This window comes from Platalea leucorodia, assembly GCF_965183815.1.
Source record: "Platalea leucorodia genome assembly, chromosome: 6".
Classification (NCBI taxonomy): Eukaryota; Metazoa; Chordata; class Aves; order Pelecaniformes; family Threskiornithidae; genus Platalea; species Platalea leucorodia.
The window spans coordinates 30,926,039-30,951,086 of NC_138828.1; the positions used below are offsets into that span (position 1 = coordinate 30,926,039).

At 40.5% G+C, this 25,048-nt stretch overlaps 1 protein-coding gene across 2 annotated transcripts; it reads left to right on the forward strand.

The window, feature by feature from the left end:
- The first annotated feature begins 249 nt into the window (after positions 1-249).
- On the forward strand, positions 250-23,867 carry UBE2D3 (ubiquitin conjugating enzyme E2 D3). 2 transcript variants are annotated; one of them, XM_082316278.1, is made up of 7 exons: positions 250-629; positions 15,448-15,511; positions 15,599-15,630; positions 18,210-18,287; positions 19,130-19,235; positions 20,431-20,524; positions 22,139-23,864. In XM_082316278.1, the coding sequence occupies exons 1-7, from the start codon at positions 606-608 to the stop codon at positions 22,182-22,184; spliced, it is 444 nt and encodes a 147-aa protein (XP_082172404.1). In that variant the 5' UTR covers positions 250-605; the 3' UTR covers positions 22,185-23,864. The 2 variants fall into 2 exon arrangements, with proteins under 2 accessions (XP_082172404.1, XP_082172405.1); XM_082316279.1 differs by lacking the exon at positions 250-629 and adding an exon at positions 1,506-1,528 and having other exon boundaries at positions 22,139-23,867.
- Positions 23,868-25,048: the final 1,181 nt, after the last annotated feature.

Here is a 25,048-nt window from a genome sequence, read left to right on the forward strand (position 1 = left end):
GAGATCGCCCCCCTGCCTCGGCGGGGTCGGGCCACAGGACGCGCGGGCGGCGCATGCGCCCGGTCTGCCCGGCCGCGCTTGCCCCGCCCCTTCCCCCCTCGCCCGCGGGGGGGGGCGGCTGGCGGCGGCGTGTCCCGCCCCGCCCCGCCCCGCCGGCTCCGCCTCCCGCCCTCCCGCCGCGTCTGGGCCTGGCCAGCGGCGGCGGCGGTGCTGGGCTCTCTCGCCCTCTCTCTCGGGCGGGCGGCGCCTCTCGGCTCCCCCCCACACCCCCTTCCTCCTCCCGGCGGTGACGGGAGGCGGCGAAGCGGCGCGGCGCGGCGGGCGGAGCGCTCCCCCGGCAGCCTCCCCGGCGCACGGCCTTGCTGCCCGCAGGCAGGCAGGACTCCGGGCGGCCGCCGCGCTCCGGTCGGGCGCCCCCCTCGGCTGTTTCCGGAGGAAGGAGAAGCGCAGCTGCCCCCTCCCCCCTCTCCGCCTTCCTCCCCCACCTCCTCCTCCTCCTCCTCCTCCTCGCTTGCTCCCTCCCTCCCGGCCCCCCCTCGGCGCGAGCGGAGCGCGGAGTCACCGCGGCGCACAGACGGGCCCGGCGGCGGCGGCACTCGCACACAATGGCGCTGAAACGCATCAACAAGGTGAGCGCCGCGGCTCCTCCTCCGCCTGCCCCCCGTTCCCCCCCCCTCCCCGCTCCCGTCTTTTTTTTTTTTTTTTTTTTAATTATTTTGGCTTTTTTCCTCCCCCCCGCACCCCCGCCCCGGGAGGAGGGGGGCACGGCTTCGGGGCTGCGCCAGCCGGGGGAGGCGGGAGGCCGGCGGAGCGAGTCCGGGCAGCGGCCGGCTCCTTCCGGCGAGGCCGCGGCCCGGCCGGGGCGGTGAGGCCGCTCTCCCCGAGCCTAGGCCCGGGACCTCGGGGGTTGGCCGGGGCCCCGGAGGGCGGGGCGGGCGTGGGGGGGCTCGGTTGGGGCCGGGGCGCGGGCGGCGGCGCTCCCGCGGGCGGGGAGCGGCAGCTCCCGGGGACGCTCAAATGTCAGCGCAACCCGGAGCCTCCCCGGCGCGGCGGTGTCGTCGCCGCCGCTGCCCCTCCGCCGCCGGCCGGCCCGGATGGTGCCGGTCGGTGTGTGCCGGAGGGGCTTTCGGTCCGATCGCGGCCCTCCCCGGGGCAGGCAGCCGGCCTCTCGGGCCGGTCTCTCCCCTCTGGCGTGCAACTTCTTTCCCGCATTGTAAGATGGCGGCGGGTTCGCCTAGTTCGGGCTCTTTCCGGGATCTCTCGCTTTCTGCAATAACATGACACACACACACACGCACGTCCGCGCTCCCGTCGGCTCCGGAGCAGCTGCCGCGGTGCCGTCCTCTCCCCGCGCTCCCCCCCCTCCGCCCCGGGGCCGGCTCGGCCCTCCCGCCGCCCGGGGATCGCCTGCCGCCGCGCCTCGCCCCCCGCGCCGGGCGGGAGCGCGCACCGCGCCGCCGCCGCCGCCCCGTTGCACAATCGGAGCCGGGTGGAGTAACTTCGCGGCTAACTCGGAAAAAATGCCGAGGTGATGAAAGTTTTTGGGGGTTTTTTTTGTTTTTGTTTCTTTTTTTTCCTCTTTTTTTTTTTTTTTAAAAAAACCTCTCCCAGGGAGGAAGGCTCCCGACGTGAGGCAGCGCTTGGGCAGCTTTAGGGTTTCTCGGCGGCGGCGCTTGGGGTGTGGGAATGGCTGGGATGTAATTGCAAACGCGGTGGGAGCGCAGTGGCGTTACCGGGAAGTCGCGGTTGATCTGTGCTCCTACGCGAGCTACGTGGAGCGTTTACGTCTTTCCAGAGCGGAGAGGAGTTTCTTGGTCATCTCGTAGCCTGCCAAGATGGCAGAAAGTCAGCGTGTCCTGAAATCGGCGAACTAAACTTCGGTGCACAAAACCCTTTTTATAGGCGGTGGATAAAGTTTGCCACCTATTAGTCGTACTGTAATTTCACATCTCTGTGGCAGTGCTTGTGGGCGTATTTTAGTCCAAATGAGGTTATTTATAATTTATTAAGTGAAAGGATAGTTCTGTTACCCCTAAAGATTTTTAAATCTGTTCTGGATTAATGCCAGCTAAATGAATTGTCTTCGAATTATGGCTACGCTCTCACAACAATTTCAAAACAATTCCTTTTGAGTCTGCCATCAGAACTTGTTCCCCTGTATTAGTGGATGATATCACTTGAGTTGAAACACAGCTAGGATACTCCCTGGTATGCTTTGTCATCAACTCATGCTTATGAAACACACTCAGGCACTGCAGGTAAGAATTTATTGTCAAATATAAACCAAGGCAAACCCCCACTTAGGTAGTAATCTGGTGGTCGAAGCCTTAAAACGATTCAGCATGACTCTTGAATCAATAAGTCATCCCTTTGACTTCAAGGTTCTGGCCTGTTGTGTGCAGTCTCTTGTCCTGTATTGTTCCTTACGCTCTATGGCACTGTGTAGTAGCAAGCTTCTTCCTTTACCCCATGCTAGAGTTTAGGATTGGTGAGACGGTTGGGTTAGGGTTCTTTTTTTTTCGTTTGTTTTGGTTTTGTTTTTTTGGTTTGGGTTGTTTTTTTTCTTGGAAGGTGCTATTTTTAATCAATTTAATGACACCATGCTACGAGATACACTTCCAAATTCACATAGGGTTTACAGTTTTGACTTTGGTTTTGCTGACCTGGAAAGTGATGTTTTGCTAGACTGAAACCATTGCTTGCGAGTTGCTTTCTTCCCAAGCATGGTTTCCAGTACGAACATTTACTGGGATTGAGGCTGAAATCCAAAAATAGCAGGGCCGATTTTGCAACAAGGTGGTTGTGAATTTGGATTTTAATCGTGCGAACCGGTGAAGCCAGAGAATGGCACTTGGTCACTGGTGAGCTGGGATCCCCTGTCTTCCAATCGTAAGGTCACAGATCAGACCTTGAAACTCTCTGCTTCCTTGTAGTATGTTGTTGGCACTAGATCAGAACAGGCTAAAGAGAGACCAGGACCTCAGAACATTGTAATCACACATAGCTGATTTAGTCTGACTTGTGGTGGTACCTGTCAGGGCTAGAATTCATTGTCTCCTGCAGCAGATGACATCCCAAACGCACCAGCAAAGGTATTTTCAGTCTATTTGGCTGACCCCCTCTTTGTGCACTTGATGTATAAAGCAAAATAAAATTCTTTTTTGTATTGGGTAAATCAGACTTTCAGACTGTGTTAGTGTGTGTAAATGTAATCTGAAGTGTGTTACACATTCAGAATACAGCAACTCCTACTTGATACACAACTGGCAAATTCTACTTTTGGCTTGGGAATAAAAGCATATGAGTATTCGTGTGTTATGTGTTGGGTTATCTACTTCTAGAACACGCTTTATAAAGCTCTCTTCAAACTGAAGTAGTTGTCAGGTACACAGCCAGTCCCAGAAAGATTATGTTATGCTGGAGCTCCTCGTATCTGTGCCATCTGCCCTGAGGGTAGCCTGCATTTGATTGGTAAAACTCTGCTTGTATTGATACGGCTTGCTTTGCACAAGAGTGGCAGTTGTTTTATTACCAGTGAGGGATTTTGCCATGGAATAATGTGAACCTACACCTTAATTTTAACTGTTTCCTTTCCTGAGGATGAAAATTTTCCCAAATTATCATAAAGGCAATGGAACAAATTCATGTTGATTTATGACCTTGTATCTAAATGCTTGATACGTGCTTGTGGTATGTTGTCTTGGTCTGAACTGTTGAGTGGCACCCTCTAAACGCACATCCCGTAATTGCTGCGGCGTGTCGGTGCTTCCGGTTCAAATGATGATGATCTGGTCGTAGGGAAACATTTGTGTAGGAGTAAGGAATTGGGAATGCATAAAATTGAGAAAACTTGGGAACGTTATGTCATTGATACACATCCATTTTATCATTGCCATACGCATCCATTAAAGCGAGGTAGTATAAAAGGCCTAAGTGGTGATCATCTTGGTAGGCTAAAAATAGAATTAATACAGGAGATGTATGCATGAAATGTCTCATCTGTGAAATCCTTAAGAAAACTTGTGCCTGCTGTGTTTTATGTCCATTTACTTAAGCATAGCACAAGCCAGCATCATTACGTCGGGGTATTTTATTAGAAAATCGTAAGTGGATCTTGGTGTCCTGGAAGCTAAAGGCTGAAGGTGACAAAACCATTTATTGCTACCTGAGTACAGATAGAAGGCTTCCATTGACAGTGGTGGAGTGGAGACTAAATAACTATTTTCCTCAAGGCTGTAGCCTCCAGCGCTGTTCCTAGATGTATAATTAATTGCAACTTTAACCCCACTCCTCCAGATGCTCATAATAAGAAATGCTACTAACCCTGGAGATATCCGTAATATTTTTCAGACATTGGATGTAATACGCAGCGATGAAGGCAGCATGGAAATCTGCATTAGTTTAACCAAAGGTGTAGCTTTTGTAGAGGTGATTCGGTTAAAGTGTTATAAAGCCTGCTTATCAGTTTTGTTTTAAACTGCTACTCTGTTGTCTTGAACTTGGTATGAAATTTTTAAAAATTAGCTTAACTAGAAAAAAACTGTTTGGAATTAAGTTTTCTTCTCTAGAGGAAACGTAAAATACGCTATTTTTGCAGGTAGTCTTGGATTTAGTGTGCTGGGCTTATTCAGAATAGTTAAATAACTTGAAGTTACGTGATTGATCTTATGCTTTGAATGAATGTCTAGAAATAAGTCTGGATTTGTCTGTTTAGGGGCTCAGAAAGTTAAGATTAACTAGCTAATGAAATGCAGTTGATGTAAGCTTAGTTAAAATGCTTTAAACCTTTGTGAATGCTCTCTGTATGTATTGAATTACCTTTTTTACTTCAGTTAATTCACCTTAACTATTTTGAGTATCCAGGGTAGACTAAGTCTTGCCTCAAGTAGCTAATGCAGTGCAACTATGGCACTCAGTGGTTAGAAGAGTCAAGTTGAGCCAGAAAGCAGTGGTTGATTTTAAATCGTGATGTGTCAGTAATGGAGTTTGGGAAGCACTAGTATCGAAGAACAAGAGTGGTTTTTAAAAGTAAGAATAAAATTATTCAGCATCAGCTGAAAGCTGTCATCGCTTAAATTCTGTTTAAGATTTAGCTTATCTGAATAGTCATAAGTGACATTTATACTACGAAATGAATATCATTAAAATGGAAATAATGCTTCTTCATTGGGTAGGTTTGATACTGTATTCAAGTCCAGCATTTACTATTAAGGTCTTGGATGTGTTTTAAGAACTGGTCATTTTTTATGAGAGAGGAAGATTGATGCTTCCTTAACTAGAAAGTTTGGACTGCAGTAACTTAAAGATTTCTCCTGTTAATTGGGCACTGTGCTTGTGAAACAAGTTCCCAGTCAGCATAGATCTTTAAATGTGTGCATTGGAATGGGGGGAGAAGGGGATCGTAAACTCACTTAAGTAATTTAGAGAACTTGAGATCAATATTCCATTAGATGGGTACTTCTTGCATACCTTAAAAACAGAGTTCTCCAGTATGTTAAGGATTTGGGGTGGGATAATGTACAGGGTAAAAAGGTTGTCCAGCCATCATTTTCTTTACGATCATTGCAGCTTTTAAAGATCTGTTTTTGAAAGTAAGCCAATGCTTTTGCTATTATTCCCTGCGTGAATTTCTTCTACAAAAGAGCTGATGCAGAACTCTGCAGAATGAGCTCCCTTCAACCGCCCCCCCCCCCCCCCCCAGTCCGTAACCAGCTCTGAAGCGCTAATGCCTTTCTTTGCGCTCACAGATTAATGGGCAGAGGATAGGGGAAGGAGGTAAACAGCTGTACATAGCAGCTGTTGAATACAGAGCAGTAAACTGCCTCTTGCCAAAGGCATCTCTGTTCCTTGTGGGGGCTACCTTTAGCCTGGCATCATCCCCTACCCGTGGATGTTTTCTCTGCGTCTACTGGGTTGAACTGTTGAAGGAGAGAGAGGATGGAGGTTCTCAACCTTGTCTGAGATGTCAAGTGACAGCTGGTAAGGAGTAGTGGACAAGGGTAGAGCTTTTGTGTAATTCAGATTAGGGCATTGATAAACGATCTCCGATAAATCTTTCTGTTGCAAATATTAAGGTTTTGCCACTTCAACTGTCTGCCCTGTGTTCTTGTCTAGGTCCCTCCCCTGGGCATCAGAGCTGGCAGATGGGAACGTGTGGTCTGCACTTCAGCATTAGGTCTGATATCTCAGTATAAGCTGACTCTTGTTGAGCGTTTAGGCTAAGATGCTGTAGCTTACATCGAAAAGGCTGAGTTGCAGGCATGCATTTTCTTCTGTGACTGATGTGATGTGGTGACCTGCTGGTATAATATGCAGAAAAAATAGAGTAAGGACTGAAAGCAGCAGTGAGAATGTATGTATGATTGCAGTCAGTAGTGCGTTTCTATGTGTGGTTGCTTTTTGTCAAGCTGGCTTTATCAGAAGAGAGTCTTAAACTGTGTTGAGTTGCACATGCTGGACAGTTTTGTAAACTTCTTGAATCTAAATTTAACACCTCAAACTCTAAATGGAAAGTACAGGAGCTTTTTTTAAAAAAAACTTTTCTGTTCAGTGGGCTTTTTATGGGGCACTGATCTGATACATTGAATGTGGTAGGTTGTGCTGGGGAAGCCTTGCAAAAAAAATTAGTTAAAATTACATTCACAAGTTTAAATTGGTGTTTATGCCTTTGGCAACTCTTCGTAAAACACTTGGATGTAGACAAGGTTTAATACTGAAAAATGAGCCAAATAGAGCATTGCAGGATTCAGGACTGAAAGCTAAATACATAGAGGGAATTTTTTTTTTTATTTTGCTTAAACATTGTTCAGAGCCTTCTTACCGACAGTAAACTTCAGTATTGAAATTTTGTTTTAAGTTTAAATTAAAATGAAAGAAAGCCTTTGTTCTGAACCTCATCCCTTTGAGATGCGTGATATGCTAGACATCTTCAAGATCTCCTGCAGTTTTTTCCAGTGTAATTGTGATGGTTTTTTTTATTCTGGTTTTAAGAAAGCAAGATGGGACGATTGCAGACTGCTTTGCAAATGTTAGGGCCCAGTAAAAAAAGGAGGAGACAAATATTTAATCCTTTCCACAAGCATCTGGACACCAGAGTTGTAAGCTGAACTGAGTGCAGATGCTAAAGTGCTTTAGGTCTTCCTGATGGAGGGCATGAGGATTGTGTTAAGTGCTCAGTTAACTTTATAGTGAGCTTCCTCTGTAACCTGGAGTTAGATTGGCCAGGTGCTCATCACTTCTGTGAGCTCTTCCAAGAGCTCTTTTAGGTTGCTATTAAATAGGAGCGTCTAAGGCAATATTTCCCAACCTTTGCTGGCCTGTTTGAGTAAGAATGCCAGATAATTCTCTAAGTCAGATAACTGAAAACTTTGTTTTTCCTTTTAGCCTTAATTTCTTCTTGCCTTGAATAATATAGGACAATCTCCTGAAGGACAATTTGCCAGATGAGCAGTGGCTCCCTTCCATTCCCTTAATTCAGGTTGCAGTCTGTTCATGAATATGCTTTTAAACACTTGTTCCTTCATCATCTTTTTTTTTTCTTTTTCTTCTCCCTGCTTTTCAAAGACCCTTGTGGACATCAGTGTTCTCTAGATAGCTGAGGTGGAACTCAACTGTAAGAGCAGCTGCACTCCAGAAACAGTTTTTGATTTTTTAAAAATTTTTTTTACACTCTGTTGGCTCAGTGTGAGCTGATTTTGTGTGTAACTGTACCTAATCCTGTAGACAGGGCCTTAGTTTTGCATCTCTACCGCTAGCTGTTCAAAACACTGAACCATTATGAAGGGTAGTTATACACAATAGCATAATATGATACGGTAATTGTACAGCTGTAGATAAGCTAGTATAATCATCCCCACATAGTTGTGTTCATAGAATATACCCCTGTGGTATATTGCAATAGCTTTCACATGCATCTTTGGATTCATACAAAACAGGCTGGTAGAAGTCAAGACAGCTTTTTAAAAGGAGAGCTGATTTTTAGAGTTCGTTAGGATAAATAATTAAATTTCAGAATAATATATCAGATTACATCTAAACAATGAATTCACAGTAATTACAGATGTGGTGTTATTTGTTAGAACATTAATTCGATAACTTTCTGTTATGTAATCCTCCTTTCCATACATTTCCTTGAAAACATGGAGAGTTCTTGTGCCTTTATTTAGAAAGTGCAGACTTACCAAGGTTAAGTGCCCAATTAAGGCCGCCTGTGATTTCTACAGAAACTTGTCCTGTATGCCGCCAGTCCCCAAAGTTGTTGTTTGTGTAGGCTTGGCAAACTCCAGGAGGCCTCCGTCACGTCAAGTCCAGGGCAGTGGACGTAGAGATGCTGCTTCTGGTTGATGTGTCAAATGCTGGTGGCTGAGGTTCTGCTGTATGTTACTGCGTCCTTGACAAGCTGCGGGGCAGCCTGTTGGAAGGCTCTCGCATCATGCTGCCAAACCCCAGCATCTAATGAGTGTTAAGCTAGCATTTATATGAAATTGTCTATCACAATGCCAAAATCTCATTCCTGAATGGTAGCCATCAGGCCAGAGTGCCTTACTTTGCATATAAACTTCTTTCCAAGTGCGTTACTTCACATTTGTCTATATTGAATTTAATCTGTCCCTTAGATTCCCAGTCATTCTGTTTCATTTAGCTGGGTGCATCTTGCTGCTTGTCTTGTGGCCCATTGACACTACCTACCTTCTTTTCTGAGGGCTGCATTGTAGTCCTGGGTTACAGAACCAAAGATCAGTGTAGCTCTTGCAGGAAAAACCTCCAAGTGAAAAGTAGGCTAAGTTTCAGGGTTGAGTGTTCAAAAGCTTGGAAATGCCAGAATTAAAATACCCGGTTATCATCGAATGCATAGGTAGTTAACCAGTGCTTCACTTCATACTTCCCCTTCAGTGTATTGTAGTCAATGTGCACAGCCCTCATCCCACACTGAGCATATGTGTTTTAATAGCTCTGTTATTTTCAGGGAATGGTAATTGTTATAATACCTCAGAACTGAGGTGTGTAAAGCAGTCAATTTCTCTTCATCTTGAGTACTATGCCTGTTGTGGGTTTTGATTACTTTGGGGGGAAACAAGCCATACCTTTGAGTTCAAGGCACAACTATAGCCGTGTAGTTGCCACCTTTTTTCTAATTTTTTTCTGAATGCCTTTGGTGAGTGACCAGGAAAGCGAAGTTGGTAACTGAGCTGCTTTTCCAGTTGGATCTGTCCCGCTAGAGGGGAACTCTGCGAAAGGCTGGAATACAATAGAGAGCCATTTTAGCTGTGGTAATGCTGAAATTTGCCGAAAACCATTACCTACATTGTACACCTTCCAAATTTCAGAACACATGAGAAGAGCTGTAGACAATAGTCTCATTTACAAAGGGCTTGGGTACTGAAAGGTAGGTTCTTTGAAAAGGTGGTGTGTAGTCATCCGAGTAGTTCGTATCACAGTCCAAGCACACAAAGTGACTTAATTACAGTTGCACAGCAGTCTGGCATTTCCTTCCTTGAATGTGAGGCTTAAAACATGAATATTTCTGTGTTTGTCTTTTAATATGCCATTATGATATTGTTGCTAGACAATGCACAAACGATATGCAGTGTGTAGCCTGAAAAAATTAGTAGTAAAGGTTTGAGAAAGGAGAACCATGAAAAATAGAACGAGCAGAATAATCAAGATAGGGACAATCACAACTGTTACATTCCTGGTCATGTTTTGGGTTTCTTAAAAACTGTTGTGTTCTCTGGCCCTCACTGTTTTCTGTGACTGCTCTTCATGTGTTTTCTCTGCATATTTGCTCTAAAGTATTTTTTTTTAAATGACAGGAACCTACATCTTTGTGTGTTATGCACTGGCATTATACATTGTTTTTATCCATTTATTAAGTGTTAGCCAAAAGGCCAGCTTGTTTGAAACTGATAATTTTCTGCTGGTTACACTTGCCTTGTGATGTGTATTGTGCCATTTATTTCTTCAGCTTAGAAATCCACATCCAGTGTTCTTTCAAACTGTTATTTTCTGCTTCCAGGGGTAATTAATTTTCATGCTGAAACGAATGTTGCAGATGCAGGTGTGTGGGATGAGGCAGTAGTTCTTTGCTGGTTGACACTTCTTAATCTTCAAACAGGCTTAAATGTTCTTCCCCTCCCTTTATAGCTGCTTCCAATCCTTCCTTCTTTTTTTAAACCTGTTTTCAGCTGTGAGCTAATGAGTAAGACTAATGCAGTGATGAATTTTTGGATGCTTAGAGTTTGAAATATCCTGTTTGACACACAACATTAGGCAAGCACTCAAACTAATAAATGTTGATTTTTTTTTTGCGTGTTTTTTAATTTTTTTTATTTTTTATTTAATTTTTTTATTTAAACTTCTGATTTAACTGCATATCACCTTTCATGCCCACCAAGGTGGAACAAGTTACTGTCTGGAAACTTAAAGCAAATTAACCCCATTTTTTCCATTATGCTTTCTTGACTACAAAGCAGAAAGCTGCAACATATGATTTTTAACAAATAATTGTGTTACAAACCAGTATTAAATCTAACTATGAGTTTATGCCTGTGGCGGAAAATGAGTGATCTTCTGTCACTCTGGTGGGAGTGATCTTCTGCCACTCTGTATGTAAGTCAGCTGCTACTATCATTAAAAATAAGCCCTGGCTATTTCCAGCTTAAACTAGAAAAATGTAGCAGTTGTGCCACAGGGAGTATGAATTCTGACAAATGGGGAGAAAAGGAACCGAGGCTGATGCTGCTCTATTTGGTACCTTGCAAGAAGGCAGCTTGGTAGGCATCAGGCTGTCATTTCTTACTGAATTTGCTGAGACCTGAAAGCTTCTGTGAGAAAAGGAGCTAGTTCCCTTAAATATTTTCATTCACTGTCCTGCTCCTGCATATTTGGATGAGGTATCCCTTGTCATTCTTTAAATTTTCTTCATGCTTTAAATGACTTCTTTAATCTTTTAAAGAGCTGGCAGAGAGGAGTTGTTTGAGGGTTTTTTAGCAGCTTTTCTGTCAAAAAAAAAAGACACTTCTGTGGTTTATAATAGGATTGTAGGCCTGCATTCGCACTCACGTCAATGTTTTACATCATCACTTGAAGCATAAGCTATATTTTCTATGTTCATTATGATAATATTTGTGCAAAGCAAGCTGATTAGTTTTTATAAGCATTTTTTCTTGAAAATACTGGTTTATTTTTTGGTTAGCTTTTGGATGAATTTATAGAGAAAGAGAAGAGAGAAGATTAAAAATGGGACCGTTTCAGCAATAAAACTACATCTTGCTGCAGACTTAACGTGAAACTGGCAGAAGACCATGGTGCTGAATTTGTGTTAAAGCAGGTCTGTCTGTTGCAGTGACGGGTGCTGTTGCTGTATTTCCAGTTCTCTCTGTTCTCCAAAACTCTGTTGCAAAATTGTACATGTATTGCTTCTCATATATGCTACATTGCCGTTGTCCTCTAACGGTAGCATTGGCGCTCACTCCTTAAACAGTGTTTAAATCTGTAAAATGCTAAGTGACTAATCATCCTCGTGGAGAGGCAGGAACTATCACAACTTTATATTTGGAAACTGGGACACAGAAATGGTGATATGCTGGAGCTATACCGGAAACCTCTGGCAGTGCCAGAGACTACTAGTCACGGTTGTAATTCAAGACTAATCCTTTCCGATAGGCATATAACACATCACTCTGAACCAGATTTGGCTTATTGTTTCTATGTGAAGTCTTTGGAGTTTGCTTCTTGGGAATTTATGGGTTTTTTTCTCAAGCCACTTGTAAAGTGAAAAACTGACTCCGGGAAAATGTGGGTTCTGCTTCAGGGATTTTTAAGAAAGTTTGGGATGTAGCTTGGTACCTCTTGACAAAGGAAAGCACTACTGAAACTGAATGTAAACTAAAAGGAGACATAGTTGGAGATAGTAAGTGTTGCAGCAGAAGGAATATTAGAAGCATAAAGCCCTTGTATGTAGAATTTTAACAGAACAATGCTTGGGAACATTTTTTAATTCTAAAATACTAGTTAAACTCTGAAACTTAACATGGTCTTTACCTTCTTGGTGAGAAATGGGCGAAAGCAGGGGAACAATTATGAGCTGATTTCTTAATAATTATTTTTTTAATCAGCTCATGGGAATGATGAAGCTTAGTTTTGATGTCAGAAATATTTTTCAGATTAAATATTTCCCTGTTACAGAATAGTTGCTCTTGATTGCTAAGCTGAGGAGGAAGGTCAGTTTGCATTTCTGGTGCTGAGTGGGAAGCTTTTAAAAAAAAAAAAAAAAAAAAAAAAAAAGCTCCTCCCTTTCCTTGAATGAAATGCTTCAACTGTGCGCCAGATATCACAGCCCATGTGCCTCTGCTTGTTTAGTTTCCAGTTATTCCAGTTTGCCTGTTGGATTCAGCAGAGTTGTAACTTTCAGAAGGAGGCACTTTTTAAAGTTACACAGAACTTTCCGCTCCCTTGTTGCAAAAAGCCTCCCTCCTCTTGTGTCGCACGCTGAACGGGGAGGCGAGATAGGCCTGGCGTTACTGTAAGCAGGCAAAGCCTGCCAGGGTTTGTTTCATGTTTGCCCGAGTTCTTCCACAACACCTCACCTCTGCTGAAGCAAACAGCTCTACTACAAACATCACTTGCCTGACCATGTACCTAAGAGAAGCAAATACGTGTGCCGCCTCAGGTTTTCTTCTTTCTGAATTTAGTGGGTAAATTACTTGTTCTGTGGTTGAAATGCTAAGTGGTGTATCGTGTTCCTAACCTTATCTGTATTTTGAACTGCTTTGTTTAGCACAATTTGGTTTTTTTACTAAAGTGTTTTGGGCCAGACAAAACTTCAGTCCTTTAGCTTATGAAAATCAGTGTGCGTTTGTTCTCTAGAACGGTTCAAGTGCTTAAAAGGGGTAACTCTGTATGGACATGTATTTTGAAACGACTGGAGACTGGAATATTCAAACTCATGTGTTTCAGCTTGTAAATTATTCTTAATGTTACTGGAGGTTTCTTGCACAAATTTTTTCACCGGAACTTACTAAACTTAGTATTTGACTTACATTTGCAATCCTACTTACATTTGCTTTTCCTAGTTGAATTATTGATATACTCTAATTTTCCTGCTGTGTTAAAATACCTTATTTTTATCTTGAGTACTGATTTCTTGTTTCTCTGAAGATAGTAGTGCCTTTTGAAGAGCTCTCCAGTCTAATGCACATACCTCTGACAGTCCGCTTTATGCTGATCTTTTCTTGTCCTTGTCTTCATGCTGCTAATTTTTATAATTTTTATAATTTTCATAAACTGCATGAAGAGCCTGTTCATAGTTCTTAGTCCCTGTGATAGTTTTAAAAAATAGGATCTGATCTTCTTCCCCAATTAAATCAAATAATCCAGTAATAACTACACAACTACATTAAAATGGTAACATTTGTGTCTTTCTGCTTATTCTGTAGCTACAGCTTCTTTTAAGGGACAAAATATCTTTTTTTCTCTCAGATTTTGAAAATGATTGATCATTCTTAGAACTGGAAAATATATTTAGATGAGAAATAAGCCTCATTAACAAAACCTGCTGTATTTGTTAAATGGGGAAAAAAAAAACCACCCTGAAAATTAAAAAAGCTTTCTATCTGAAGGTTCGTTTACATTTCTTGTTTGCCTTACATGGATAATATAAATCTAACTTAAACATTTTTCTGGAGGGTGCTGAACAACATATGGATGCAGTAAGTGATATTTCATGGCAGAAATAAGTCTGTCACGGGGACCCCCAATAATAAGCGGGGAGTGTAGAGAAATGCACTCTAAATGGATTTACTGTGATGATCTGGAAAGAGCTGTTGCCCATGCTTCTAAACAACAGCAGCAGTGAAGTGAACCATAACATTAACTTCATTGTGCCCTTGCTTATCAAAACTGATACAATTCTGCTTTACAAAACAGTCTGATTCCAGTGCAAAACTGAAATCTGGTTAATTGGCAAGTTCATTAAAATTAGCATGTGTAGGGAGGGGAAATGTCGGACTGAGTTTTCTTGGGTGTTTTTTGGGGTTTTGTTTTTTTTTTTTTTTTTTTTTTTTGTATGTGTGATTTTTGGGGTTTTTTTCAATGTATGGACTTCTACGTGTTGAAGTAGTGTTATTCTCTCTGTGTTTGCAGAAGCTATTGTCTTATCAAAGAACAAGGTGTTTAAGTTACAGGGAATGTAATTGTTTTTTCCTCATTTTGTGTTGGCTTACACTTACTAAATTTCAATCAAGTGCAGAATTTGTGAAACTTAGAGGATGTACACTAGGATCTTCCCAGGCAAAAGAGTTAGCTGTTTGGTCCAAATATGTGTGTGTTTCCAGCGTAATGGGTATGCCTGGGTTTCTTAAATGTCTGACAAAGTAATGGAAAGTTCTGGTTTTAATGGCTTGTATAGACTTGTAGCAAAATAACTTGTGTGCAACTGTTAATATATGGGAGATGGACTGCAGGTTTTCCCCTTTCTCATGACTTATAGATGCCTTGACAAGTGCAGATTTATAGAAGCTCTTAAAGCCATTTTTAGATTCAAAAGAGAGCAGGGAAGAGGGAAAGTATCTGTTACATACTTGAACTGAAAGTATAAATTTAATTTTAAAAGACACTGTCCAAACAAGTAACTTGCAGAGCGTTTAAACAAATTAATGCTGAGCTGCTTTGATTCGTCACAGCAATCTTGTTATGACACAAGGAATCCTCCATCTGAAGTTTCTGTTCTCATTCCCTCTGTAATGGGGGATGGAGGGAACTGTTTCTGCAGGTCAGTTATTCAGAATTTTAAAGACATAATTGTCTTAAATGTGAAGTTTAAAATAAAAAATACAGATATTTTGCCTGATTCCAGCACTTGTCAGCCACTTTAATTTTCCTGTCTACTTTAATCTATGCAAGATATATCCCTGCTGAAGGTAGTGGGGAAAACGAAACTGAGTTTCTGTGTTGGTTTTCTTTTTCTCTTTCTGTTCCGAGTTTCATTGTCAGATGTGACAAACATAGTGCTTTCTGTTTCATGAATACTCATCAACAGCTTTCTCTCTTCCCACTTCAAGCTTCTCTAGCTAAGACTGAATCCTTGAAAATCTTGATCAGAAGGTGGTTAGACTTTGCCCACTTCAGCCTCTGTCTCTGTGTCCTGTTCTGTTCTTGTGTCCTCCTTTCTGTTCCTTCTTCAGCAGGGGTGTCTTTACAGTTGTGATATTTATTTGGAAAAGCATAGTCATTGTAGCTGTTTACCTTCATAGCTGGTTTTTGTGGTTGTCTTTTACAAAGACAATTTTGATACTGTTTAGTGGTTCTAATAGTTGTTATGGCACATTCTTCTGTGTTTGTATATGGAAAAACTGTTAAAGGTTTTTGCTGGACAGGAAGTGAAAATGACTGAGTTCATTAGCATTCTTCTCTGAACAGTTTTTTTTGTTTGTTCTTTTTCTCTTAAAGGAACTTAGTGACTTAGCCCGTGATCCTCCAGCACAGTGTTCAGCAGGTCCCGTTGGAGATGACAGTAAGTAACCTTAAGTTTTATGTTTTGCTCTGCTAACTCAAACTTATCATCATGCATAGATAATAATGCGGAGTTTTTCTTTTGTAGTGTTTCATTGGCAAGCCACAATTATGGGACCTGTAAGTATTCTAATTCTTGTGATGTAATATTAAACTAATAGTTCTTATTCAGGAGGAAACTATGGGGGTTTTTGTTTTACTTTTTTTAACTCCCCTTATCAGGCTTTCGTTCTAGAGGTATTCCTTATAGTAACAGAAAATGAAGGAGGAGAAAAAATCAGTCTGATTATTATTTTATTGCTGGAATGTTTTATGAGGACATACATTTCAGCTGAAATGATCTCTAGAGCAGTGTTAGGCATTGTCACTTAATACCTAAAACTTTGTTTGCATTTAACTTTTTCTGAAGTTTGAATCTAGCATGAACTTTGTACTAGGAGCTGGTCCCAGTGTCAGGAATTAGTTGGGATGCTTTTGTGTGGATCTTAGAACAGAACAGGGAATCCTTATTTGGTCTGGTGTCGTGTACTGAGATCTTGAATACTTTTAGGAATAAAGGGAAAAAGTCGCTGAAATGTGAGGTTCCAGTTATGACTGGAGGAAAAAAGTCTTGTTCAATAAGCATCTGAAACCTGAATGTGACTTTTTCCTTGTTAAAATAGAGAAGGCAAATGTTTGCCTTTACAGAAAATGTAACCTGCAAACACTTGACATCTGGAGTTCTCAGGGCTGGTTATCTATATTTAGAAAACAAAACCTTCTGTAACTTGAGAAGACAAATATTGGATGCCAGTAGACCTGCAGCCACAACGTGATGCTTCTGGTGAGGCTACAGAGTAGGAATTAAATATCAGTGATGCTGAATTGAATAGCTACAAGTTGTGGTGGTAGGAGATCGCTATGGAAAATGTGCTTATTAGAGGTTCATCTGACTGGAAAAATGGCTCTCCATTCCAAAGTCCCTGGTCCCCATTGATTGTAACTAAGTGCCTCAAAAGGATAGAATTGTTTAATAGTTATATTCATGCTTAAATGGCAAGGAATGTTCTGCGCTATAGCGAGTATGATTTTACATGGCTGGTGTCTGCATGGTTATATGGTATTAAACATTAGTTGAGTTTAAATTGGGATTTTTATTTTTAGCTTCCCCTTCTAGTTTAATAATGTACAGCTCCTGTTTTCCCATATGCTTTTTGTGGTGCCAAAAGGTCTGCATTCCTGTTTCAAGACTGGGCAGTATCCTGACAGAAGTGTGGTGTTAGTAGTTCTAGTGCTCCTGTGGTGTTGCTTAGTGCCCTTAATAACAGATGAGGATTGTGGAGCCAATCATCTGGCCTTCCACCTCTGCAAGAGGGTATTACACAGGCTGTGATTTTTCTTAGATAGATGTAAGAGAGCTTCCATTGGTTTAACACATTCTAAGAGGGGTTTCTGTAATTGCTAAAATGTATCCCCAGAATATGTGCAGTAAAAGGGTTGCTTTCTGGCTCCTCAAGGCCTCACATAGTATCTATTGACCAAATACAAGAGGTTATATCTTGATTGCTAGGTTTTCAGCAGAGATTGGATAGGGTATAACCTACGTCTTTTCAGGTTTAAGTCCCTTGTCTTGTGTTGCAGAATTTCATTTTCTGGTATTTAACTAAGTAAGATGTAGTTATTTCCTTACATTGGTGAAATGTTACTGCAATTAATGTGAAAATTCAATTTACAAATAATTCAGAAGTGTACTCTGTGTGTCTCAAATTCATTTTTTCCTAGCCCTGAATCCGGAATTAAAAGCATTGTAGTCTTCAGGTTAAACAATGAAATTGTTAGCTCTATTTCAGAAATATAGTTGTAGTTTCAAGTAAAAACTTATTGTATCTGTCTGCTCGTAACTAGTAACTTATGCAATCCCTATTTAATCACTCCATTTATTCTCTGTTTACTGTCAGCTTTTTTACATCCACATGTTGCTTTACTGCTAATAGTTAATGCTTGAATGAATTATCCCCATAATTGTTTCCTTGGAGCAGGGAAATGTAAAATACTCTTCCATACTAGATTACAGTGAATTTCTAACACAGAAAGGGAGGAAAAATTCACTTTAATCTTGATGGGGTTTTTTTTGTTTGTTTGGTGGTGCTGGTAGGGTTGGTTTTTTTGGTTTGGTTTGGTTTTGGATTTTTTTTTTTTTTTTTTTTTTTTTTTTTTGCAAGGAACAAGGAGTTAGCTGGGTATTTGTAGGTTTTCTGCAGGGCTGAGCAATGCCTAAGCCAAGGACTGAATTTAGGAGGGAATAGGAGGCCCTTAGAGCTCCCCATGGCCACTGTAAACTTGGGTGGTAGTAATAAGTAAGCTCCAAACACGGAACTTGAGGATTTTGAACCTGACAGGACCTCTGCTCTGTTAACATTACTTCTTGGAGCTGTCTCAGAGCCGTTTGGATGCTTTTGCCAAGTTGTCCTGAGTGGATTGTCAGAGAAGCTGTTTTCTATGAAGCATTAGCTCGGAGAGGCCCACGCAGAAAGTGACCTGTATGTGATCTGTATTGCTTACCTTAGGAAGTAGTAATTGAATTTTAATTGCATCTCTAGGATTAAATAGTTCAGTTGTTTAAACAAATTTCCTCTGCTTTTATTCATTTAAAAACAACATCTTCAGTGATATTTAGTCCTAACGATGATAATAGGAGAATTATTTGTTTGCTTTGACAGAATGACAGTCCATATCAGGGTGGTGTATTCTTCTTGACAATTCACTTTCCTACAGACTACCCTTTCAAACCACCTAAGGTAAGTATTGTGTTCTCATTTGTGACACCAGTGCTCTTTAAAGAACCAAGTACAGGACAGAAATTGTCAGCATCTGTGTTGTAATATCGTCAAGTTCTCACTTCTTTTTACGTATTCTTACAGTATATTAGATGGCTAGGTCCCTCTCTGCCACAAGAATGGGTGTGGCAGCATATATTTTAGGAGCAAATTCATATATGTGAATTCTGAATGTCTTGGAATGTTTGGTTTTATTTCTGTTTTTCTTAATTGATAGGAAAACTCATTAGCTTTGTGTTACTATAATAGAATTCTTGCTGAGGGGACTGTCAAGTATTACAGTGTAGCTGTTTGGGTTGGTCTATAGGAATGTGACACTATGGATAGGGATTAACTTGCTGAGTGCCTAAAATCAGTGAAGATGGTGTCTGTTATAATTTGGCAGTAATTGCAAAATACGCTTTTTTTGTAGCTTTATCAGCCACTAGCATTGTCTTCCAATTTTCAGTCAATATGAAGGTGCACACTTGGAGTGACTGCAATGTTTGAAGTTCTTTAGCTCTGTGATAGCAGTGTTACTGTGGTTCAGGCACTTCTATTGAGTGTCGTCTTTGTGTTGCAGGCACCTGTGATTAAAACACAGCCTCATGCTTGCCCTCTCTCTGTTTGAAAGAGTGCCTGGTAATTGGAAACTGAGAGGGTGTGGCTTGGGTGCATTTCCATGAATTTGATGCAGTTTAACTGCTTCATCCTTTTCTTTTAGAGTAAATTGAGTTGACTAATAGCTTGACTGAGAAGAAAGGGCGACGTCATTGTCATCATAGAACGAAACACACTCTTCATATTTTTTTTTTTTGTTGCAGGTTGCATTTACAACAAGAATCTATCATCCAAATATTAACAGTAATGGCAGCATTTGTCTTGATATTCTAAGATCACAGTGGTCTCCTGCTTTAACTATTTCTAAAGGTAACTTTTGTGAAGGACAATTGTTTCCATCTGGTGTCGAATACTGTGCTTTTAGCTTTGGTTGTCTTGAGTTCTTACCCGTCTGTTGATTTCCCTTACTCATTCTAGCCTGTGTTTTGCCAATTTGATAATGATATCTTACTGTGTTTTTAATGTGTATTTGTTTTTTCTAACACCTTCTGCTACATGGCTGTTTAAGGCCTTGTCTGGCCATTTATTTGCTTCAGTATATAATGAAATCTGCATAGTTCTTTGACTGAGTGTGTCTAGAATTACATGCAGAGTTATACTGGCAGATCTCTGGTAGATGAATAAAAGAAAACTGGTATTGATACATGTTGCTTTCTGCCACTGTGCACTGGCATTGTATTACATTACTTTATGAACGAAGCTTACTGATTCTACTTCAGGATAAATTGATGTTGTGCTGCAATAGAAGCTTTGTAGCTTTTCTCATTTTACTATAGTAAATAACAGTTAATTCGCAAATGTTTTCACGATGATCAAATTTTGTTTTGCCTCAAAGCCATTGGTCGCTGTGGCTTCAAAAGATCCATCAAAGTGCTCCTCTGTCTATAGAACTTGTAATTCCTGTCTGCCCAAGGAGTAGGTTTCTGATTTGAATGTGGATTCCCTACATTTTAATGCTGTCAGTATTGTTTTTCTTTCAAAGCTGCTGTGAGAGTAGAGGAGGAAGTCCTCATAGCTGCCTACAACAGTGTTACTCCTTTATTTTACAACATATGTGTAGTTTTATCAGTGTAGACCAGGGTATTGCTACCTTACATACAACAGAGAAAGAATTCAGTCTGATTTTTAAAAAAAAAAAAAACTCGAAGAAGTTATAGTTCTAGTGATTAAAACCACGGAATGCGCTGGTCCTCAGAACACATAACAACATGCTTTTGTTGGCTGCTGCATTGCGTCATAGTGCAGGGGACAACAGTGCTGTTCTCGTGTGCTTACTGACAGCTGTAAGTATTGGGAAATAGGAAACAAATAGTTCTTACGAACTTCTAAGTCATTCTGGGCTTTTTATTTAGAGTGGGTTACAAATTTATTCTGGCAGTTTATCAGGAAAATGTTTTTTATGTTCTCTCCTGTGCCAGCATTGTGCTAATGCAGATATCTGTGCTCCGTTGTTTCTGAGATTGTCGCTCCTGTTTTGCTATTGAGAATTTTTTTTTCTTTACAGTTCTCTTATCCATTTGTTCACTGTTATGTGATCCAAATCCAGATGACCCACTAGTGCCAGAGATTGCACGTATCTATAAAACAGACAGAGACAAGTAAGTACAGAGTTGCGTAAGACTAATATTTTAACAAACTTTGTAAGAGTGTGTTGTCAGACAGCAGTTGTGTTGAGTGAGCCTTTTGTGAAAATCTGGGATGGAGAAAACTTGTGTGTCAAAGTAGTACCTACTCTTGGTAGTGCGTAATTGAAAAGCAAAGGGGCTTAGTATCTTTGAAGTTTTGTGGGTGAAGGAGACTATCTTTTTCTCATATGTGTGGCAGGATTTTAAAGTATGTATTGCCCAGCTTTTTGCTTACCATGCATAAACAGAATATAGTTAGATCTTCCTGTTGAGGAAGAGATAGCGTTTTTTATTTTGGTGCTTTCTTTTGGTAGCAGCTTGGCCTTTAATTTTGGTGCTCCCCTTGAAAAAAGGCTTCACAACTTTTTTCCTATCTGTGTTTAAACAACTTTTTTTTTATGTGTTTTTAACATTTTGCACAGATAGAATTATATGAAGTAGACTTTTTGTTTGTTTTTTTATATCTATATTAATGCTAAATATACTTGTCCAATTAGGTACAATAGGTTAGCAAGAGAGTGGACAGAGAAATACGCTATGCTGTAGGGTAAGAATATCTGCACATTATGGTGCATTTAACAAAATGGAAACTTGTCAGCACTTGGGTGCTGCATGCTCTAAGGCACTGGATTAACTAACAGATAATGGATGCACCAGTTACTGAACTTAGATATTTAACAGCTTGATCTGTGGTTAGTGTGAAATGTATTGGCTAGTCACTATTTCTCACAGATACTGCTCTTGCATGGCCAAAAAAAAAAAATGATAGTATGAAATAATTATCAAGTTTTGAGCCAGCTTGTCAACTTGTTCTGGTAAGTATTTACCCAGATTTTGTCAGAATTTTGTTAAAAGTGTTGCCCTATAGCAAGACCTCATGCATAGACATGGGTGAATTTCGACAATCTAAATTTCAACTTTTTATTATTAAGCAGTGTCTGTCTTCTACCTATAAACTAGGAAAACGTATGGGGATTATGTTCTGCTTGTATAGTTGAAAATTAACTTCTTACTGACAAGCATGGAGTTAAGTACAAACTAATTGTCAGCTCAATTCCTGTGGAAGTAGTGTACTTAAATATTCTTTTAATGTCTTTTTAAAAATTGTTTGGGCAGTATATTCATGTGGAAAGAGAATATTAAGTGTGAAGAAGTGCTTAGTGTTGTTTTACTCTAAAATGGAAAATGTGACATTCTGTATCCAATGATATTATTAACCAAGTAATCTTTACTTATGGCATGTGATACTCTGTAATCTTTACCTAAGGACAGTAGTTAAACAAAACGCTCCCCTTGCGTCTCCCACCCCAGGTGGTCTCTATTCCTTCCCCTTCAGTAGTTTTTCACAACAGACTTCTAGCAAATCTGCTTGTCTTGAATTAGAAGTGTTTCATATAAATTAGATAATATCCTGGTTAGTCTAGACAGGGATTTTGTTCAGTTTTTTTCAGTAAGTATATCTTAGTATAGAAAGAGACTCCTCTTAGTGTGAAGAGAATAGGGAGATGGGGATAAAGTGATACTTAACTGTTTAGGAAATTGTCATTTTCATGCTGACACTAATTCAGTTCCTGGTTTTGTTTGCAGGTACAACAGAATATCTCGGGAATGGACTCAGAAGTATGCCATGTGATGCTACCTTAAAGTCAGAATAACCTGCATTATAGCTGGAATAAACTTTAAATTACTGTTCCTTTTTTGATTTTCTTATCCGGCTGCTCCCCTATCAGACCTCATCTTTTTTATTTTTTTGTTTACCTCCTTCCATTCATGCACATGCTCATCTGAGAAGACTTTAGTTCTTCCAGCTTTGGACAATAACTGCTTTTAGAATCTGTAAAGTAGTTACACAAGAACAATTGCCCAAGATTCAGATTTTTTTTTTTTTTTTTTAATGGAGCATGTGTATTATGTGGCCAATGTCTTCATTCTAACTTGGTTATGAGATTAAAAACAAACAAACATTCCTCACTGCTCTAACAGATACTGAAGATATCACCTGAAGGGGGGAGGGGAGATGGATGTTCAGTTTTCTCCCATCAAAGAAGTAACATTGCTGTAGCAACATCCATCTTGTTCCAAACCTTCCAGTGTTAGAGAACTGAGGTTTTATTATATGCTTTTGCTCATAACTGATGTGTCTGGAGAATTGGTACTGAATCTATAGCATCAGCAGAACAGAAAATGTGATGTATCTTATGCATGTCAATAAAGGAATGACCAGTTCTTGTTTTACAGAGAATGGAAATTGGAAGTCAAACATCCCTTGTATTCCAAAATAGGGTCGAAGAACATTTTTGTAATTCATTTAAATTTTGTTAGGAGGCTTGGAGCTATTAGTTAATCTGTCTTCCAAAACACTGTTTAATATAGCACTGAATAAATGATGCAAGTTGTCAATGGATGAGTGATCAACTAATAGCTCTACTAGTAATTGATTTATTTTCTTCAATAAAGTTGCATAAACCAATGAGTTAGCTGCCTGGATTAATCAATATGGGAAACAAAATCTTTTGTAAAAGCAAAGCTGGTTTTTGTATATACTGTTGGGATTTGCCTCATTGTTTAACATCAAATAATGATGTAAAGTTCAATAGAGTGAATCTTTTGCCATTTTCAGTTATAATGCTCAGTCTGTTGCAGGTTGACACATTGTTCGGCCTGATGTATGCAGAATTAATAAGCTAACATAGCAGTGTAGCCTTAGTAGCGTGCTACACTTGGTGCTGGGAGCCCAGCGTTCAAGGATGGACTTGGGACCCAGCAGATCTGAAGTGGTGTATTGCGGAGATACTTCCTGATGCACCTGTGTTTGCTGACTGAGAACCCTTTTCTTCACCTTGTACACTTGACAGCTGAAAGATCTTAATGCGGGAGTAATGATGAGGCAAAAAAATATAAAATAAAGTACTGTTTTGATGTGGGAATTGTCATGAGGCTGTGTTGAAGTGACTTTACTATGTGGGATGTTCGTTACCCTTGAAAAGGACTTGTTCAGCCATGCTGCCATTTACATTGATGACTATTTTAATGCAACAGACACTTTCCTCATGTCAGGTGACTAAACGTGAATAAAGACTCATTGCTATTGGATTTTTGTTCTACAAGAAACATTGTCTTGTGCCATTAGTTTCTCTTTGCAGCAACAAGGGCATTATTAAACATCCGGCTCTCCTCTTTCCTGCCCTCTTCCTTCATATTTTTCCTTGTTTGATTTTTTTGGTCTCCATTCTTAACATCCATAGCTTCATTTTCTCTAGTCTTGTACTATCACTTTATTGTGCATCTGTGACTTCGCACTGGCACCACTTTTGCACTGCTTATAGTTATGTACATTCTGATTCCTTGTCCCCACATGGATGTGGAAAGCTAGATGTAAAATAAATGTTAAACCTTAATTTTTATAAAAATTTGAATATGTAGTTTGGACATGGTTTGTTCTGGTTCTAAACTATGAAAGTGAACTTCTTGTAAAGTCTAGTTGGCTTGAAATTTAGAAACCTGGGCTCTCTTTAACAGTGCATGCCTCACTGAAATGACGTTCTGAAATTTGTTGATGAAGTTGTAGTTCATGCTTTGCTAACCAAAGATTTTTGCTTACACCATTTTGCTGGAAAATTGGATATACTTAAAATACAGCTGCCAGTAGCATTACAACTGAGGTAAAGGTTTATATTTCTAAGCTTACAAACGTGTTGCTCTCACCTTTTTGGTAATTGTGTTAATTTGATGCTTATTACTTTGTCTTGGAGTCATAGCCACTGAAATCACTTATGTGATCAACTAGAAAGATGTTTTGTCAGATGTAAGGCACCAGGCTTTATAAAACTCGAGGAGGTGTGGATGAGGGAGGGTCAGGGAAGGAGGAGATAGTAAAATATTACATGGAAGATGGAAATCGTGTTTGGACCACTATATATGTCTCTTGTACATCCATAATGGTCCTGTGATAATTTTCTGTAATTAGAAAGTATGTATTTTGATGAAAGAATGATGGGTGAACTGTAGATGGTTATATATGTGTGCCGGAGGTCATGCTGAGACTTAAAATCTTACCTCTGTGCAGTGGGAAATGGCAGGTGTTTTGTCCTTGAAGCTGTCGCAGTAGCGTCTGGTGCAGGCTTCCTGCGGAAGTTAATTTGGGCTTGCTGTTTACGCGGGGGGGCAAGGGGAGGAGCTGGTTAACATGAGCTAATAAGGAGATGGTGAAAGAATTTAAGAACTTTTACCAAAGCAAAAAGCTTAATTAGTGATTACCTCAATGAGTACTCTACCTGCTAAAACCACAGATAGTCTAAAAAGTATGTAGTAAATCTTGATTACTGTGAAACATATGGAGGGGGAAAAAAGACTTTTGGTTTGAACTTCAGTGTTTTCCAAAACCTTCGTTTTTCACATGAAGTAAGTTGTCCTGTCCAGCTCTGTTAAAAGACTTATTTCAGGATGATAAATGCAATACTAGCTTCAGAACACAGAGGCCAGCTCCATCCTAAAAGT